This window comes from Diorhabda carinulata, chromosome X (genome assembly GCF_026250575.1).
Source record: "Diorhabda carinulata isolate Delta chromosome X, icDioCari1.1, whole genome shotgun sequence".
Taxonomy (NCBI): Eukaryota; Metazoa; Arthropoda; class Insecta; order Coleoptera; family Chrysomelidae; genus Diorhabda; species Diorhabda carinulata.
Window position 1 is genome coordinate 56,366,195 of NC_079472.1, and position 21,263 is coordinate 56,387,457.

At 32.2% G+C, this 21,263-nt stretch overlaps 1 protein-coding gene across 2 annotated transcripts in view; it reads right to left on the minus strand.

Moving 5' to 3' along the window:
• Positions 1 to 21,263, minus strand: part of LOC130902804 (pleckstrin homology domain-containing family G member 5) — a 306,366-nt gene that overhangs the window by 241,191 nt on the left and 43,912 nt on the right. For both annotated transcript variants that reach the window (XM_057815134.1, XM_057815135.1), the window contains exons 3-4: positions 16,383 to 16,458; positions 13,131 to 13,230 (exon numbers count right to left, since the gene is read on the minus strand). In XM_057815134.1, coding sequence (XP_057671117.1) covers positions 13,131 to 13,230; positions 16,383 to 16,458 — 176 coding nt within the window. The remainder of the gene's footprint in view (positions 1 to 13,130; positions 13,231 to 16,382; positions 16,459 to 21,263) is intronic.

Here is a 21,263-nt window from a genome sequence, read left to right on the forward strand (position 1 = left end):
ATTCTTTAATCGACTATTATTCTTAAAGCAAAGCACCAAACTTTGGCGTCGGTGTTGAAGTTTTTATACTTTTTGTTGAGGTTTATCCGAAAAAGTCGAATCAAATCTTTTTCTTTTCAAAAAATATACAAACATTTATACTCTATCGTTATAATTATATAACTATTAATATAAATCAAGAGGATCTTGGAGAGAAGTGCAGTTTTCATCATTATATTCAAGCAAAGCATAATGAGTATGGAATCTTCACCTTCACATATGCTAAATGATCTCGTATAGGAACATAACCATAAAGAATCTATCAAGTATAAACAGCTGATCTGTTACAAGAAGAAGAAGAAATCCATACTATAAACATATAAACCACGTAGAAAAATCTTGACCTGACCACTATCAAAAGTCTTTTGCATGAAAGTTGACTGATTTATAACAAAATAAGTTTTCTTCTTTTTTCTTTTTTGAATACATGTAATAATTATACCCTCGCCATTTCCACTCTAATTGAAAGTAATCGTAGTCCACTCGCAATTAACTTTATTTATGTATTATTGTTAAGATCCATGTGATTTCACCGGTGTTTAAAAAAATAATTGATTAAATTGAACATTTCATTTCCGTAATCTTGAAAAAAATGAATTTTTCTTGAGTAAACTTTCCATGTTATCAGAAAATGTTTCGAATACTAATTGTAGGGTTTTTCATGTCTAAAATTTTGAGCTTTTCTAAATCAATGTATCCTAAAACTTGAAAGTGATACATTAGTTCAAAGGTTGCAATTGGAACAAAATGTGGGTTATGCAAGCCCTTTGAGCGGCTTTAATTGATATGGCGTTGAAGTACTTGAAATAGTCTACAAAATGCTTTTTCAAAAAAGTTTTTAGCTCGAAAATGTAGTGAGTTATTGTCGAAAAACCAACTGCAGAAATAGAAACGTACAATGGAGCCTTTCAATCACATGTGGATTATGGCTATCGCTTTTGGTGCTTTAAAACCTTTTTTTTAGGTTTTCTAATTTTTATTTTCTTTATAGTTTTCCATTTGTTTTGGCTGCTTTTATTATTATTTTCCATTCTTTTCGGTCCCGAAATTTTGCTCTCCAGTTTTCTATATTAAGTGGTGCTCTTATGTCCTCCTCTATTTCGTTTCTCCAAGTTTTTCTCGGCCCACCTCTTCTTGGCCACAATGGGATCCATTGCGTTATTCATTAGATCATTTCATTTGGTTTTCTTCTCATTAGGTGCCCGGCCTAGTTGAGCCTTGAACAGTTGGAATAAGAAAGTTAATTAATCAACAATACACCAGATCATGTAGAGGAAGATCAAATAAGCACAGTCATCTTTTATTACATTCCATGGATGACAAAAAACACTTTTATACCTATAAATATGTGTAAATTAATCAACATTAGGAAAAATATAATTTAAATTACCCTACCTTGTTTTTCCATTAAAATGAGGAATGCTGGTTCTTGTATAATAAAATAAGCTGTCAAGAAAATTCTTATGAAGCGTTTTTTTACGACCGCATTAAATCCAATAACGTGCCTCTAATTTTTGGTAATTTTTCAAGCAAATGGGGTGGTTAAAATGAAAATTTATATCCGAAAAAAGGTTTTTAAAGAAATATTATTAAGAAAAGGAATGCAGAAACATCAGAGCGAACAAATTACTGGATTATCTTTCTGTGTATTATTTATCACCTAACCGTAGTTTCACACCAACTACCTACAAAATTTTTTTTTCTACGTCCGTTATAATATCCACTTTTTTTCATTTATTTGCATTTATAAAGAATGTAATTTCTGAATCGGTCAAAAAGCGCGAAAAAGAAGTACCGTAGTGGTTCATTTTTCCACGCTTCTGCTTTAAAAAACTGCCGTAAACTACTTGTGTGTATGATTAAGATTTTCTGTTCAAACACACCATAAATAATCCTATGCAATAGGAAAGAAACTATGAACAAGCTGTAGTGGTAATTGGAATTTATTGCTACAATAAATGACATGCAATATTATGTTGTGTCTAAAATTAGACATATATTAACCAAAATGATCAATGTTTTAGTAAGAAAAATTATTTTTCTACGTCCGTTATAATATTCACGTTTTTCCTTCATTCATTTGCATTTACAGAGAATGTAATTTCTAAATCGGACAAAAAGCATGAAAAAAAGTACGGTTCATTTTTTCACAAATTAGCGTTAAAAAAAGTGTCGTAACGCATTTTTTGATGCAATTATAAAATTGTTTGATCACAATAGTGGGATGTGAACACTTTTCATGTTAATTCGTTTCTTCGATAAACTTTTAATTCTTGATTCTCCCTGAGAAATCCAGGGAACAGTATTTAAGGGAATACAATTCTTTTATGGAGTGGCGTAGTGAAAAAGGCATAAAAAGCTTCACAGAAAGAGTGTTATTAACTTACTTTGAATGAAACCAAATCCAAAATGTGGAACTCTTTGGTCAACTTTTTTCAAAGCTGAAATGGTAAAAACGACGTAGACATCAGTGAATACTCGAAATTCATTGCATATTTGAAAAATAAATCAGTTGCCTATAGACCCAAAAAATGTTGTAAACTCCAGATGATCATTATCTCATGCAGCAGGTATGACAGCAAAAAATTCTAATGTCAGCTTAGATATTATTTGTAACATCTTTCAAGTTTCTCTAATATCCGGAATCGTAGGGGCCCTGTGGAGGGAGGAATTATATAAAATGAAATGTAACGATATTAATAATTCCGGAAATGTTTCAATTATCACAGTACCTCATACAAAAAGTTATGTTCAACGTACTGGTGAAATATCTGACAATTAAATGAACTTGGTAAACATTTATAAAAAATATAAAACCTAACGACCCACAAATGTCAAAACAGATTATTTCTTTTTCCAGTATAGAAATGGAAAATGCAAAACCCAAGTTGTAGGTCTCGATAACTTTTCAAAAATTCTCTCGCTTATCGAAACATCGAATTTACCTAATCCAAAAAACTACACTCGATGCTCTTCGGCGTCTCTACTAGTGGATTCCGGTGGTGATATAATTCAACTAAAGAAGGTCGGTGGGTGGAAATCCAGCACAGTTGCTGTGGGTTACGTAGACGACTCAATAAAACACAAAATGGATTCCGCAGTGAAAATTTTAACGGGAAAACTTGTTCGACTTCAAGCAACATTGTAAATGTTGACGATCATACCAACAATGCAATAAGTACTAATACAACTATAGACGATGATATTTCTTTGAACTCGTTAAATGTTGCCAATTTAAGTACCAATAGTATTGTAACTTCTTTTTCACTTCAACTTAATAAGGCTCACAGTTGTACTTTCAATATTACTATTACAAAATTAAAATTGATGAAAGTTTTGTCGAATGTTTTTAAGTCTACGGATGCAGAAAAATTTTTTTATGAAACTCGTAAGTGAAGTAACTTTTTTTTCACTCGTAGGAATTGCCACCTACTCCTACTTGTGAAAAAAAGTATTACTTTACTCACTTGTTGCATAAATAACCATTTTTCTAGTGGTTGCGCCAAAAGACTGCATGCTAAATTCCAAATTACCTTACTTCGGACGAAATAGAAAAATTCAGTATTTTTTATACAATATGAGGAGATATTGATATCTGGTTAGCCTAGACCAGTTCCATGCATAAACAAAATAATTATTAGAAGTGTCAGTGTAAAGTTTGACGTCAAAAAAGTGAACCGGAGTTACGCAATAAATTAAAAGAAAAAAGATGTCCACCGAAATTTTTAAAATCGAGAAATTGGAGTATCGAGCCATCAAATTAGACTGCAAGCTTCAAAAGAGGTAAATTTTCCATTGAAGATGATGACCGATCGGGAAGGCCAGTTTCTGGGTCATTCCCCGAAAATATCGATGCAGTTCATGACATGATTTTATCAGACAGTCGAATTGGGCTAAAATGGATATCTGAAGCACTTAATATTTTATACGAACGCGTTCATCATATAGTTCACGTCAATTTGGATATAAGAAAAATTCTTGCAAAATAGATCCCCAAAAGCGTGCAAGGGTAGAAGCATCACGTTCGATTTTTGCTCGATTCGAAAACGATGTAGACTTCTTAAATCGAATTCTGGATGAGACTTGGGTACATTTCTACGATCCAGAAACAATGCAACAATCGATGGAATGGCAACACTGATTCTCCAAGACCTAAGAAGTTTCGGGTCCAAAATCTGCTGGAACCGTTATTGCTTCAGTTTTTTGGGATTGCCATGGAGTAATCATGATTGATTTTTTGAATAAGGGTAGAACAATAACTGGAAATTACTATTCGACATAACTGACCCCTCTACGAGAAAAAATTGAAGAAAAAAGACGCGGGAAACTATCCAAAGTTGTTTTGTTTTTGCAAGACGCCCCTGCACACAAATCTCATGTTTCCATGCAAAAAATTCGTGATTTAGGGTTTGAATTACTAAAACACCCCCCTAATTCACCAGATTTGGCTCCGTCCAACTATTATCTCTTTCCTCAACTGAAAAAAAAAGGTCGTAAATTTTCTTCAACGAGGAGGCAATAAAAGCTGTGGAGGTCTGTTTTGCAATTAAGAAGAAACATTTAAGAGGAGAATATGTTGAGTAATAAAATATTTTGACATTGAAATTTTGTTTGGTTCTATAGTAGGCTAAGAATTTTTCAATATATCCTCGTATTGAGATCGAAAAAAAAGTTTTAATAAGTGACTGAAATTTAATTAGTAAAAAGTGATGAATAAAAATATTCGTACGCATGCGAATCGATTTTACATAGTAATAGGCAGTAAATTAACACAACCAGGTATGGTGTGTATAAAATAAAATCTGTGAAAATATTACTTATTGTTTGTGAGGTGATATGAGTAACAAATACTTAAAATGGCTGATAGAGCATTTTCAAAATCAAATTCCTATTAGATAATATCGTGTTTCTCTCACGGGGATGAAAATTTCGCTCTTCGTCCCTGGTATGCGTAACAAACCTCGTCTATTATCCCCCGGAAATACTTTATTTTCTTCCCGGTATCGTAGTAACGACTTGCTTATCCAAATGTTCACTCTCGATGACACTTTTCTTCACACGACAATAGAGAATTGAAATAAGAAAAATGATTTTAGACGATTCTAGTAATAGTGAATTAGAAGAAGAAGAAATTGTAGGAAACTTGGAAGAGGAAGGACTAGCTATTAGTAGTGATTCACTCCCTATCACATCAAAAGCGTTCGATTCTTCATTTGTAACTTCAATCATGGCAAAATTAAACAAATTATCATAATTAATTATAAGTATGACACCAAAGAAAAAATCAATCATTAAAAAATGTAATTATGTTCAGCATTATTTTTTATATTTGTAAAATGTGTGTTTAATTTATGCAAAGAAATAAATACTTTTAAATTTTAATCAATTCAAAAAAAACAAGCATTTGTTTAGTGGTGGCGGTGGGGCTTTGCCCTGGACCCAGTCTTCGGCTCGAGTGACAAAAATCGTGGACAAGAATGCCCTACTTTTCTCGCTAGGTGAGCAATGTACTATTATTACACAATTATTGAAGTTTTTCAATATATTCTCTATTTTTTGTTAAATACATACATGGGTGATCCCATAAGGGTGTTTGAAAAGTATTTGATATATAATGTCAGAAAATAAACACTCAATATTTTATTCTCTGTATCAACAGTCATCTGTTTCCAATAGCTAAGGTATAATAAAATGAAAAATTCGTTAGGTAAAACCAGACTTCACGTGTTTTATAATTTCCTGTTGCACTTTCATAAATCTGAGGGTCACTAAAATCTAAAAATACCCATCAAAACCACAACAAATATGTGTCTGTGCCAAAATGTAACTCTTGATGATTGAAATTCCTAAATCCTTGCGTACCACAAAATAATTGGAAACAATATAATAAACGTTGAAATGATGATATATTTAAAATTGCAAATAAAGTGAGAAATTGAGGTTTGTTTATTGTCCGTCTAATAATTTCTAGCGATCAGTGAGTTCCTGAAAAATACGATGAAAATATGTTATAAATTTCAAGTTGGAATTGTGGTGGAACAGATTAAAATCGACGGAAAATGGGTCAACAAATATTTCATAATTTTATATATAACGGCAAATTTTTAAATCATACCACTTCAGACATGTAAAACGGGAACTGATAGTCATAATTCCCTCCTGAAAAATTCTATGCAGAAGTAGTCCAAAGAAATCGATTTATTTATCTAAATCTTTGGGTTTTATCGGAAGTGTCAACTAACATTATGTTTCTTCTTTTGAACCCAATACATTTTCAAAATCTACGATGAATTTCAATATAACATGAGTCGAAATAGAATAGATCCGATACACACGACGTAGCTAATTCGGGTTAGCTCCTTAAATACTCCCAGCTCAAGGGGAAAACGAACAAATATTTGTTTTGACGGCAAAAAAACTCTATGTACCAAATGCAGTGCTTTTATATACTAATAACTGCTAATTATCATGAAGACATAACCGCGGTTATTCGTCAATAACATGAAAAAGATTTAAAATTGAGAACAGGGTATAGAAACAAATATTGAAAGCTTGAAAATCCTCAAAAAAAATGTATCTTCATTTTTTTTAAAGGTACGAGAGTTGTAACGCGCATGATCAAGTTAATTGAGCTGTAACTGTGGGGATTCGAGATTTGAGTAGAATGGAAAACAGATTCTCATAATTATCGTTATAAAAAAAGAGAAGAAGATTCATTGTATAATTTTTACGTAGAATAAGATATATGTTTTATAGGAGGAAAGTTTGTTGGAGTTGGCTCTGACATAGGAGTTGCTCCTCTGCAGCCTTATAGTCTAGGCGATGTAACCAAGCGCGAGCGGCTATAGAAAATGAGGAAATCACGGGAAAACTTTTAAAATGGGTAATTCGTCAATAAAGTGTAAGAGATTGAAAATTTCGATACACTGTATCGAAGCAAGTATTAAGAGTGTGAGAATTCTAAAAAAAAGGTATCTACATTTTTTGTTTCGAAAATTCGTGACCCTGAAGTGTTGTTTGTCAGTATTGGCCAGAAAAAAACTGAAAAAGAGCTCTGATATGAGTAAAAACAACTATTCTTTATTTGGGGATATATGTTTTTATTTGTTTTCTTTTTGTTTTATATAATTTTTTTAATATGAACGAGGTGCGGTCGAGTACAGCTTTTGCAATATTCCCTATCGTTGGCCATTTGGCTGTGAAACCGGTTCACTAGGATAGAGGGAAACCGCAAAAAAAAGTGTGTGTGGTGTGTATTATCTGATGGATATTGGAGAGTTATCTGGGAAATTAAGGTAGATCGTTATAAAGTTGATTTGCCGGTTATATACAATTGATATATGTGAATTAAATCTCCGATTCTGAAAGCAGCTTTGACAGTTCGAATAATTTATTTATGACTTAACAGTTTTCCAAAAAGTTGCATCATCTTTTATCATCTAGAGTTCCATATAAGTTATTCACCTTTTCCAGCCAGTCTATGTAGATCACACCTTGTGATGCCAGGAAACTATCGCATTATCTTCCACCCTACTTAAGAGCACGTTAGCCGTTTGACGTCTACTATTTAGACTGTTTCGATTCAGAAATCTTTTCGGAAGTGTTAAGCACTGGTCTAAAGGGGTTTTACACTTACGCTTGTTACCGAGAAGAGATCAAATGATCCATCACAAAAATAGCTTTCCCATGCTCAAAATATCATGAAAGATATGACCGACGTAATCTTTTGGAATGTCTTCTCAGCTATCTCGCGCAACTTAATCATTGGTCTGCCAGTGCAAGATCATGGATTTTTAACTTGGTAATCTCCGTTGTAGTAGTTTTCGGAGCAAAAATAGAACAGAGATAGAGCAAAGGGATCGGCTCTGGTATAAAGACAAAAAAATAATAAAAAATCTAAAAAAATGAACATTAAAACATATGCACAGCTATGTATTATAATGCCAATTAAATATCACACAATCGATTGAATTGAAATAATTTTTAATAGTATTTCCACTGAAATAACAAATTTATGATGATATAAAATGATCATAAAGTTTAACATTATTTATATACTTATACTTTCACGTGGTTAACTGCAATTCCCTCAAATTATTTATGATCCAGTAAAAATTTCAAGCACCTACGATAAAAGATAGTCTGCAACGTTAATAGAATACCATTAACTTTACAAATGTTCACTGCTAAAACTAGATTATGCTTATTTTAACACTTTCCTAGAAGAAACAGTTCCCGTGAGTATCTTAATTCCCATATATATACGTTCACTTACTTTTCATTTCTTATATTTATTACTAACGTTTTGCGAAGTTGAAAAAATAATAAAAAAACTAAATATTATCCATATTAAATTTTTTATTTTATTCGAAACATACATCTGGGAAATTCATTTCTTAAAAAGAACATCATCCAGGTGTGCACCATCGCGCTGCAAACATTCCTTGAATCCAGATCTCAAATTGGTGAAAACTCACTGGCACATTGCGCGGGGAATAGCTGCCAGTTAGGTTCGGTCTTCTAGGCCGCCATGCAAAGACACTTCGGCGAGATATCAGTTTCCCAGCAAACATCTGGTTTACGACCACCAAAGAGACATTAGAAGTATGACATGTCGCGCCATCTTGTTGAAACCATGTCGTACGATTATAGGCTTCAAATTGATGCAGTTGCGGAAAAAAATTCCTTAACATGGCTATGTATCGTTCAAAATTTACAGAGACACATTGCCCCTGTTGATTTTTAAAGAAATGGGGTCCGATGATTCCGTACATTGATATGGCCGCCCAAATGGTTACTTTCGGCGAATGCAGAGGCTTTTGATGTTTTGCACGTGGGTTCTCTGCAGCCCAGAAACGGCAATTGTGTCTATTGATATGTCCATTTAAGTGAAAATGAGCTTCGTCGGAGAACAGAATATTGTTGAAACTCTGAAAGCGTTCCAACATTATTCCAACAAAAAGCTCGTCTTAAAATTAAATAATTTGGCTCTAGCTCTAGCTTGTTGAATTATGTCTTCTATTCTTATTGATCTTGGGCGTCCCGTAGACTCCTTATTGTGAGTCGAACCAGTAGCTTCGAACTTTCTGACCCACGATCGAATCACACTTTCTATCGGACAATGAAAACTCACGTCGAAACAAACGCCGAACAAATGCAGAATGCACGTATTGCTCCGGTGAAGTGATCCATTGCGACTAAATTTCCGAGAACCGACCTACGTTCAAACGCAAGAGAGTTTGTAAAGTCGTACGTGTTTCTTGCCCACCCTGTATAACTGAAAGCTTTATATGTTGATGTATTTTCTATTGAAACGTTTCATTATGAAACGTTGTTGAGTTCCTCCCCTCACCTCGGTCTATCTATCTTCAATTTAAACTCTATGATAATAATACGAATACTTAAACACCTATTATAGAAGACGTTCCGGATAAGTTCGTTTGAGAGCAATTATTCCCGAGATGATGATGATGAGATTGGGAGTATTCAAATGTTTTATATTGATTCGAGAAGTATTATGTTTTCGAAATTTAAATCTACTATCGGTTTTTAAATTTCTAATTTCCAGATTCAAAAACTTGTTAAAACCACTCCATACCTTATATTTATTGAGATGTGTCTTATTGGCCTGAGGAAACCAATTTACTAAACCGTTAAAAAATTTCCTAGTAATTGAAGGAAACAAACAGTTCACCTAGAGGCGTGCTCTGCCCTTAAATTGCAAATTATTACAAGATAGCACAGATTGCAAGTCGGAAAATATGCAGTTTAATTTCTAATTTATATGCGCAATTCCGATTTTCTAATTCAAGAATATGGTTAGTGAAATATCCTATTGGAAAATTTCTCTTTAATAAATGGGCATTATTTGGATCGATATTTGTAAGTTTTAACTCAGAAATTAGTAATCTTTTCACGCAACGAATACAAAAACTTTCTCCTTCAGGAAATCATCTGCGATCTGAAATTCTGATTTTGATTACTATATGATGAAATTTCCGTTTAAATTTTAATTAGAATTCTTTATTTGTTTATCATCAATTTTTTTACCAACGTAAAGAAAACCGACCTCATTGTCTTTTGGAATTTGTGAATATGCAAAATAAATCCTATTCATTCAAGATATTAATTCCTATTTACGATAACGCTCGATCCATTCACTCAAATACCTAATCCCTATGGAAGGAAACAATATAACCCTTATACTTAAGGACATTTCCATTATCAATCTGAGCCGATGAACGTTCGCAGAGCATTACTTGGCAGATAAACAGTCGACCTCAATTAGAAGGTGTCTATCGTGGGATACAATATTGATGTATTTGGTTAACAAGATTCAATATTGTTTTGTAAATGTATGTCCTTAAAAAATAGTTTCAATTGGGTGTTCTCAGTTCATTTATGAATTGTAGGTGTGTCTATATTTAAGCCTCTAAGCAGGGTAAGTTTTACCATATGGGTGAGGTGGATGTCGCGTGTCTGCTGAGTTGACTCTTCTTTTTTATTAATTTACAGGGTCATTTGTGCATTGGACCATAAATTTTAATTCACCATACTATTCACAAAGCTCATTTGATTTTTTTGAAATTTCTCTTAACGTAGTACACTGTGTCCCATTTTAGTTGAGACTGCACTGTATCTCAGCTATTATTAAAGATATAGAAATGCGGTTTTCGCGACCTTGTATCACTTCTATGTGAAACTTTTAAAGCCACAAACAAATATATTCCAACTACTTTTGTTCCTGGAATATAAGGCGAAAACAAAAATGTTTTTGGAGATGTTATTATTTCTCAGGTCCTGTATTAAACACTCAACTAAATACTAAAACAAATAAACAAACATAAATATGGATTGTTCTGATTTTTGAAGCTGAAATTTATTGAAGATTAGATTGTGATACATCAATGTATTCAGAAAAAAAATTCAAAAATTTTACTAATAAATAGAGAGTCATCTATTTGAACCAAGTTTGTGCCCAATCTTGAAAACAGTGCTCTACAAAATTTTAAATACCCCACTGATGTCGTCAGAAAGTCGTCCTATCTGCCGAACTTGTCAAGTTCCTGTGACTGTTAAGCACATCCTCACCGACTGCAGAAAATATTCTACCGCATACCAGCAGTTTGATATGATAACCAACATCAATGACACACTTCAATCATAGAGTTTCTTAAAGTCACCAAGCTTTATGAGTAAATATTAATAATTTACGTATTGGACAAGATTTTGTAACAGTCCTTTATTTAACTTATGTATTATTGTTTTTGTGTGCCGATGACCAGCGCTGCGGGGGTGTTAAACTGAATTAAGCTGAATTTGTTTTCTGTCTTATGCGGGACCTCAGAAATAATCACACATCTCCAAAGGTGAACATTTTTGTTTTCGCCTTGTATTTCAAGAACAAAAGTAGTTGGAATATTTTTGTTTGTGGCTTTAAAAGTTTTACATATAGTGATACAGGGTCGCGAAAAGCGAATGTCTATATCTTTAATAATAGCTGAGATACAGTGCAATAAAATAGGACACAGTATACACTATCAAGCATTCAACTGTTATTAGCTAAACTTAGAAATTCCATGACTGGCTATGAAAAAATCAGTTGTGGAATTCGTATTGAATATTGTACTCTTAATAATATTTTTTTCAAATACTATAAGTTACCATAATGGCGTATAACATAATAAGGTATTAATTCAAACAAATTTTATGAATTTCAACTATGTCAACTAGGTACTCTTATATTTGCAGACAATGCCAGTGTTTCTAGGAACTTCGATAAGTTTTTCATAATTGACGTTATCGAAAGCCTTGGAGAAATCGCTAAAGCACTGATGTACAACGAACTCCCAATCATCCAACATTTGAGTACGTTTTTAATTATTTGCGGGAAAATGGCACTTTTCCTAGTAGAAACTACATGTGATACGCTGGTTTTTGGGATCAGCATCAACTGCATCTAATGCATATTGCTTTAAAGCTTGTGTTTGTACAGTTGTTGATCTTCGCCACTTTTTTTTGGTAGAACACTTCCTAAAATATTATTTTATAAAAAATAATGTGAGTATTTTTAATGAATAATAACAATTCATGATAATTTTCTTCAGAATGTTTCTTTATGACGAACGCTTTTCTTGGCATGTACAAAGATCTAAAAATCTACATATCTCCTAAAAAATGAATTCTATGTAGTTAAAGGAGTATCTTTTTGTTAAAAAATTGATTGAAAAATTCATTTTTGTACAATTTGTCTCTGTAAAATTACGGTTTGTTAACTATTGGGCATAAGCCGCCTCTGGCCTTCAGATAGTAGTAAAGAATTATTTATTCTGTCAAACACACTAAATGGTCATACGTAATCATCGATTAAAAATTCCTAATGTTTGAATGTATAATGTAGAAAATATACTTAAATATAAGTTCTGATTTTTCAATTTTAAATGCCTATAACTCAGAAACACGGGATCGCATGAGAATTTTTTTATGTCTCAGCATTATTTTCACGTCATCTACTCACTTCCGAATTTTTTGCATCAAGTCCTGGTAGATGAATTACAAGTTCCATTTTATAACAAAATCGAAACACTGGTTTCCAATGTATCATCACTCAAATAATTTAGGAAACACTATAATATTTCGCAAATTAATTTCCTAACATTTTATAATCTCAAATTCCGATAAACTTCAAACTACAATCCGCAACAAATTCCTCAATTTAAAAATAATTTCGAGGCACACAGATATCAATTTCAACAGTTAATTGCTACAACCTCATGAATTTTATAATTTATTCCCCGTAATCCAAAATCATATACCCCTTCATTTCCTTATTTGGTGTACAAGGACGAAGATAATCAATTTGAAAAAGAAGAATGTCCTTGAAAACACCAAAAAATCATGGAATACCGGATATACTTTTCTGGCATTTGATTTGACATTTGACATCAGTTTGCAAAAATGTCTACCAATCATATAGAAGGAAACAATTTACAAAGATGTCATGATAATGACTTCGAGCAATACAATGACTATCAAACATAGACATGTGTCGAAATTACATAAGTTTTTTAGAAAAATAAATTTATACTTACTATCTATGAACGGATGAATTACTTCCTGATATACTATCGGCATCGTTGTTCCAGTGGTGTAATGACGGAAGAGAAACGGCAGGAGAAGGTGAAGAGAAACCTGGATAGAAAAAGTCCTTTAAGAATATGAAATAATGAAGTTATAAACATTCGTATTGCAAATTTCTGAAAACTAATATGGTCTAGAAAGCTTTGTTATTTGAAATTTTTCACTACATCAAATATCTGGATACAAAAGCAGCAATATAAGAATAAATCATCGTTTTTTCGTAAAATATCGAGAAGGTTTATTTTTTCGTATTCTTTTTTCAAATACTCGTGGCAAGAACCAATAATTCTTTAAGATTTTTGTTAGAAATAACTTTCGAAGATGAGTAATAACAACTGAAAAATTGATAGAAATAACCAATTAAAAACCCTTATTAATTCTAAATTAACCAACTATTCAGACCCGCTGCTATTTTGATTATGATCGCGCTCGATTTCAACTTCCTCAAAACCAATATTCCTTCTAGGTTCTAGCTTTACTATATAAATAATTTTTGTGAAGTTATCATTGTTTTACTAAATATATAATGGATGAAATTATCAATCAGTATGTACGAATATAAATTAAAATACGAGGGTTGCTACTTAAGTTTTGAGATATGGCAATACTGATGTGAATATGTCAAATCTGACATTGCCATTATAATGTTTCACATTTTTAATTGTTAACGTACTCAGAGCATGTTGTCATACGAGTGCTATTTGAGTTTTTCACAGGTACTTGAAACATTCCTCTTAATAACAATAAATAAGTCGCAAACAGCAGTAAACCGATCAACTCGCTTCGACTTTTAGTGATGAAGAACCATCTCGAGATACCTTGTTTAGCTGCTTTCCCGAATTCAATGAAATGAAATAAAATTTCGATAATAAGCGTAATAATTACCAATTATGACCATCATACAGTTCATACTAAGTTTTGACTTATGGCAACAACGAATAGCAGTGTGCCGATCAACTCGTTTTGGTGATGAAGCAACATCTCGAGCAGCCGTGTTATCCGAATTCAATGGTGGTCGCACTTCGCTACAGGAAGAATTTCGATAAGGTTATCCAAAATCTGCTGTTATGCCAGAAAACATCGATACTGTGCGTAAACTGATATTGCCAGATCGCCATGTAACATACCTTGAAATTAAGGTAAACTTTGGCATTAGTTTCACTCGCTTACATTCAATACTACATGAACATTTGGCTATCAAAAACATTTTTTCGCTTTGGATACCAAACAATTTGGCAATCGCTTTAAAAAATCTCTTGTCTATTGGTGCAAAGAGCTGCTGAAAAAAGTTTTTTCGGAATAACTAGACATGTCGCCACCGTTGCATTAGAGCCAAGTAGAACAGTCAATTCTGAATGGTACACCAGCATTTGTTTACCAGAAGTGTTCGAAAAAATCAGAGAAACTAATCGCAGAAGACGAATCATTCTCCAACACGACAATGCGAAATTATGAGTCATCTATCGTACATTTATTCTTATTCCCGCAGATCAGAAATAAATTGGGAGGTCAATGTTTTTCGACAATCGAAGAAGCGTTTGATGCGTCTAAATAGCATGTCTTGAAGCTACCACAATCGGAATGGGAAAAATGCTTCGACAGTTGGTTGAAACGCATGCAAAACTCATTTATCTTAGAATATTTTTATAAACAATGAAGTCATATCCAATTATGAATATTTTTTTTTTATATGTCTACCTCAAATCGTAAGTAGCAACCTTCGTACAATTTGAATTTTCTTAAACAGTTAAGAAAATTTTAGAGATAAGATTTTTTTGATCTTTGAGTGTTAATCTTATTTTGATACTGATTATATGGAATTTTTTATTATTTTTCAATAACAATCTTCTAAGATTTACAAAAGTTCTTAGTATTTTGATTGACTATGTTTTATTGCGAAATTACGAAAAATTTTGTGATTTTAGTTACTACGGAATAGATTGCGCTAGCTATGCCGTTTGCATCAATGTTTTAGTCTAGATCACATAAGCCTTATTTTTCAATAAATTCATTTATTCAGAATTAAAACTGAAATAAATCACATCAATATCATTGTACCCAACTACTACAGATTGTTTATAGTGAAGTATAGTAAATTAAAATAGTATATTATACTACCAGGGCAGATCGCATCATTTTGCTCTATTTAACATTTTGCAGATTCTATTTCAAACAGGTATCGAAAGTACCAGAAAGTATTTACAACATAAAATCTATGTAAAACGACAAAATATTACTGAAAAATCTCATTATGTTTGGTAATCTACCAAAAACCAGAGAAGAGTGTCGGCAAGAGGCGAGAATGTGTTTTAATACCAAGCGTAACGCATTTCAATGATGTTAACAGGAACTACTACACCATAAATAATCACAGACAATAATTTCCCTGACAATACTTATACTGAAGTTTAGAAACTAAAACCTTAGATTGACATATTTGAAAAAAGTGTTTAGCATATTTTAGTCCGGAAGAGCAGCTCAATTACGATGAAACCATATACCAGTTTATATGCGGGAATCCTGTTCTTTTTGGCTATAAAATAACGTGCCTGAATACGTCAAGTGTTTACGTAGTCAATTCTAAGTTGTATCAAGGTAATAATCCAAGGCGGTTAGAAATTTACGAGCATTTTTGTTATATAAATTATATTTTGACAATCTTTTCACGATTGCCAATCTATCAAATTATTTGAAACCGCGAGAATCGTTTGCTGTTAAACCGTCCACTATCAAATGACGTGTAAACCTAGGGGAGCTTTTGAACATGTGATAGAAAAAGTTGATGGGATATGTACACGTTGTATAGAACATAGTAACTGTGGGTTCAACTTGTTACGGTGTTCACCCTATAAGCAGCTCAAAAACATATTCATGTATACATAAACGGGACTGTTTGATTAGATGGAAACATTTCACGATATATACACATCTTAAGTTCAGAAGAGAGATTTTAAATTCCTATTTGAAGATTCGGGAGAACCCTCAACTAGAAAATCCATCAATTTTGATCTAGTGCTACCATATGGTAACGTCGGTAGTGATTTGATATTGTTATTTTTTTTTTTTTTTTGAAAACAGGTTCAGTTCTCTCCGCTAATTTCATTTTATTTCAAAATATACGTTCAAGTTTACCGACTTTAAGGGTTAACTGTATAAAGTACATGAAAACAAGCCATTTATGTATTAATAATAGAAAAACTTACTTGTCGCACTTAGTCTATTGTTTTCATACGCTGAAGACAATCTAAAGTACGCCGGTCTTCGAAGATTGGGCGATGTCTGAAAAGAATATCTATTTTAAAAACATTGTTGGCAAATATAATAGGGTGGTCCTCCAATTTTTCTCAGCTACTATGAATATATCGTTCAAGATGACAAAAAAGAATCTGAGCTCTTAATATCAATATTTAGAACGACCGCATTGAGATTTTTGATTTCTCATTTTAACTATACTGGAATTTTTTTTAATTTTAATGTATTTCGAATTATTGTGTAGTGAAAAGAAAAAGATATTTTTGTAGACAATTGAACGGCCTTCAAAAAGGTATGAAATAATTTTTCTTTAAGTTAACTCAGTTAAAAGTTATTCGCAATTAAACCTAAAATAATATATATGACTTTCAAAACCTACAAAAAATGTCTTAAAAACATAAAACAGCATATTCTATTTTTTGTTGTTTTTCTCATTTTTACTCTCTAAATTTCTTGAGAAAAACTTATTTTATATATTTAATTATTTGTTATTTGAAATCAGTCCCACATTTTGTTAAATACAAGTCATCAAAAAGGTTTTCGAGACAGGTCACCATCATTATTGAAGTACCCTGTACATTTCATATGAATGATGAATAATGGAAACATGGAGAGTAAACAATAGATGAATCGATGTTACTGTAATATTGAATTTCTACTTTATCCTACAGAGCCGCCGCTAATCACTAATAAGTTCAAACAGATCTACAATCCCTGTTTTCCGCATTGTTGCAGTCAAAGTGGGAATTCTGTTCTGCTACTAAGCAAATAAATTAGTCTAGTATACTCAAATCACCACTTCAAAAGCAGTCTAATTGTATTTTGTATTAAAACTGAATCTTGTACTTGACTTTGAAATTAAATTTTCCATTTTGGTAATCGAACTTGAATGATAATTTCATTCAATTAAAATTTATTTCATATGTATTATTTATGAACAGAACGTTAAAAGTATTTTCATTTTTTGTTATCAACAGATACGTATATTCATAATTATTTTAGTAATGATTTTTTTTTTTGAGAAAGAAACCTGAAATTCAGTTCTGAAAGAAGCTAATTCAGGACCGTGTGACGGATGATTGGAAATGTTTCATTGAAATTGTTGTCAAGCGCTGTCAAGGATTATAAACATTTTAGAAGTCGCTCCATCTGTTTCGAATGTTTATCCGTAAACTTAGTAAAGTTTTACAATAAACAGTTCCAAATTAGAATCCATTGAAATAGCAAACGGCAGGTTGTATTTCTGTTGAGCCAAACAGCGATTATGCAAGAAGTATCAATGCTTAAGTTAGTTCCAAAAATGTTTGCTCTTCTTCAGTTTATCCAAATCCATTTGAAACTTTGCCGCAGTATATGTATAACATCTGCGAAGTACATTATATTGATGCCATATTTACATAGGGCATGTACATTTTTAATCCACAACGAACTCTGAATCAAACTAGCATTTCGTCTACTGTCCAATTCAATACTTGAATCAAAATCTTCTCAGAAAATAAAGAATTCCAAAAGGAAAGCGGCGTAGCTTCTTCACTAAGATCACTTGCTCTACATTTAAGAATCTATTATCTTTCTTCTTCTTCACGTTTTCGTTTTCTAAGTTCTGTTTTCATTATATTTAATCTATATCACTTGAGTTGTGTTCGGCTTCATGAATCCACTGTATCAAAGTTTCTTTTAAGCATTTTATCACCAAAACACTAACAAAAAGGTGTCGTCGGACAGATCGCATTACACTGATTTTGATTTCTATTCTCCGTCTAAATTCCGTTAGAAATTCTAAAATGGGGAATAAGAAGCTCTCTAATCACTTGAGGATTACATGGCGTGACCAGTAGACAAGTCCAAAAAAACGACTATTCTTTTAAGGATACTGTAAAAATATTAGGCATGATGATAAAAGCCGTTTCTTTGTGAGCGTGCCTTAGATATTGATTTATTTTTTCAATTTCCTGGAAACGCAAAATTGAAAAAATAAATCAATGTTTAAGGACGACAAGGAAATGCCTTGTTATATATTGATTTACTAAGAGAACTTTTTCCTAGGACATTTAATTTCCTATAAGAATACGCATCGCTAAAATTTTTGAGATTGATAATTGACGAGTTTTGAGTAAAAAATGCGATTACTGTTAAAAAAAACAAAAGTCGCAATGATGCAACCCTTGAAATTATTATTAAGGGCTCAAACTATCACGATAATTTTTTTAATACCTTGAATGATATTTTCACAGTATCGTTAAAAAAATGGTCGTTTTGTTTGGTCCAGTCCAGTAACCGTATTGGTTTACACATAGTCGTCAAATGCTACCTTTTCTGTTAAGGGTTGAGGGTAACTTTGAAATCTTGTGAGTTACCTTCCGAAAAGTAAGAATTAATTATGAACGCTTATTACTCGATAGGTAGTTCTTAATGCTTCTAAATGTTCTTGATTTTAGGTCTCTTCTGATTTTTTATCAAAGTCCTAAAATCAAAAACATTTAGAAGCATTAATATATCAAAAGGTCTAAGAAATAAGAAATTTAGTTAGATTTTTTGATTTATAACATAATTTGAGCGGATGTGCGATATGTAGAGCTTACAAAATTTCTCTTTTATAATTTCCTTGAGGGTTGCTGTTCTGGAAAGATATGTTTTATTAATAATTTCAGATTTTATGAGAATTATTATTCTACCTATATATGCTTTGTCTCCCAAAAACGAGAATCCTCGACAAAAACTACAAATTACTTCATTCACTTAATAAGCACATAATAAGCTATAAATTTATTTTTGAATATAATTAAGTAAAAAATTATAATGTTTCAGTTTTTCATGTCATCTACCGCTATTTGTATGAAGATATAACTCTCAAAAAAAATTATTTTATTCAAAAATAATGATTTGGACAACTAAGGCTTCTGCGCCTATCTACAAAAATTATAAAGGCTGGTTCACATAATAGTTTCTAAATCTAATTTCATTATTTAGTCAAAAATTATAATGTTTCAGTTTTTCATGTCCTTTACCGCTAATGGTATGAAGATATAACTCTCAAAAAAATTTTTCTCTTTAAAAATAATGATTTGTACAACTACGGCTCCTTCGCCTATCTACAAAAATTATAAAGGCTGGTTCACACAGTAGCTTCTAAATCTAATTTCTATTTGTCTTTTTGTCCTACAGAATGCGAAGAAACAACTGAGAAATTGAAATTTCAGCGTCTGAAACTATTTTTCTATCATTTACTCAGATCAATAGCAAATTTCAGACGCTCAAATATGTCGAATTTTGTATGAACCGTAGCCCGTATTTTTAACCTATTCAGCCGTAAAGCTCGCTAGAGACAAAGCGTTGGAAAAGAAAAGCCGTCTTTGGCTTTGAATATTTGATTCGTGAAATCCACCAACATCTCAAAGTGTGGTTTTATTCTTTGCTAAGCAAGAGTGAAAGAACTTGTAACTTTTGACGCTTCAACAAAAATCGTAAACACTAAATAACTTTCGATTTATTTCAATTCTCAGTTAATAGACACAAATAAGAAATACTCCAATCATTATACACCACGAGTCTGTGAATGGGAATAAATTCAATACTACAAATACTAATTTTGCTGTCCACTAGCACGGAATGTTTGGTACCTATGGCTTGTTCACGATATCATCTCAATTTTAAAGTAACAAAATAATTATTTGTTTATTTAGAGCGTAAATTAACAGATTACTGCTCGAGACAGAATGTTGCGATCTTTCACTTTTGAACGGTTGAACAACAGATTTAGATGTACATAATAAATACAAAATATTCTGGGCTTTGTCAATACTGATACTAATCGCGTTTACTATATATCCTTTTATGAGTCTTGAGTTTTTCCAGTCTCCATGACGGTTCAATTTAATCAAATTGGCACCTGATTTACTAATATTCAGTATGTACCATGCGGTCCATATGTATGGAGTAAATTCAATTTTAGCGTTATTATGTACTATGTGGAAAAAACCTGAAACATGTCGATTTTTACTCTTCAATGTAAATAACAAGATGTTCGACAGTATTCAGTCCCATTAGAAATGTTTGGGCAATCAACCATTAGAGATTCATAATGTTCGAATGTAAAATTTACAAAATATACTTATATATACTTCTGATTTCGCAGCTTTAACGGCCTATAACTCAGATACAAAAGGTCCCACGAGAAATTTTTTTACATATATAGTACTTGAGGCAGCTTGACATGATGCAAGACAACATGCAGTAAATTGCATTCATTTCCTTGCAAAGTCAAAATATTACATAAAGGAATATTGCACGACATTATGCAAGTCTCTTACCATTGCATCATGGTTGTCACTAATCAGAATTCCAAAAGTAAAATTAAACAATTTCCTAACCTCAAACACTGCCAATAATTATATCTGCCTCTGCCTTGCTTTTAGATTCTGATGGATAGTTTAGCTAGAGAATTAGACGAGAAAACATGGAAAAATTAGTTGTGAATGGATGAAGAACTATTTGAAAAACTCCCGAGGAAAATAAAACGTAATATAAGCAGTATAGAAACTCATTTCTCCCTAAAATTGAAACTTATATGACGACCTAATCGATAAAATTACAAGTGCGATATCTTGCATGAAAAAATCAGCTGAACCTCATCAGCGCATGCTTTTTTCAAGCAATATTGCGTCTTGCATTGCATTGCACGTTGTATTGCATCATGTCAAGAATGAATATTATGGTGATTAACTCTGACTTTCATATCTGCATATCTGCATCACGACAATACGCCTACTCATTCGTCTTCATCCACCATATTCATCTTATGTCGCTCGTTTCAATTACCCTCTGTTCCCAAC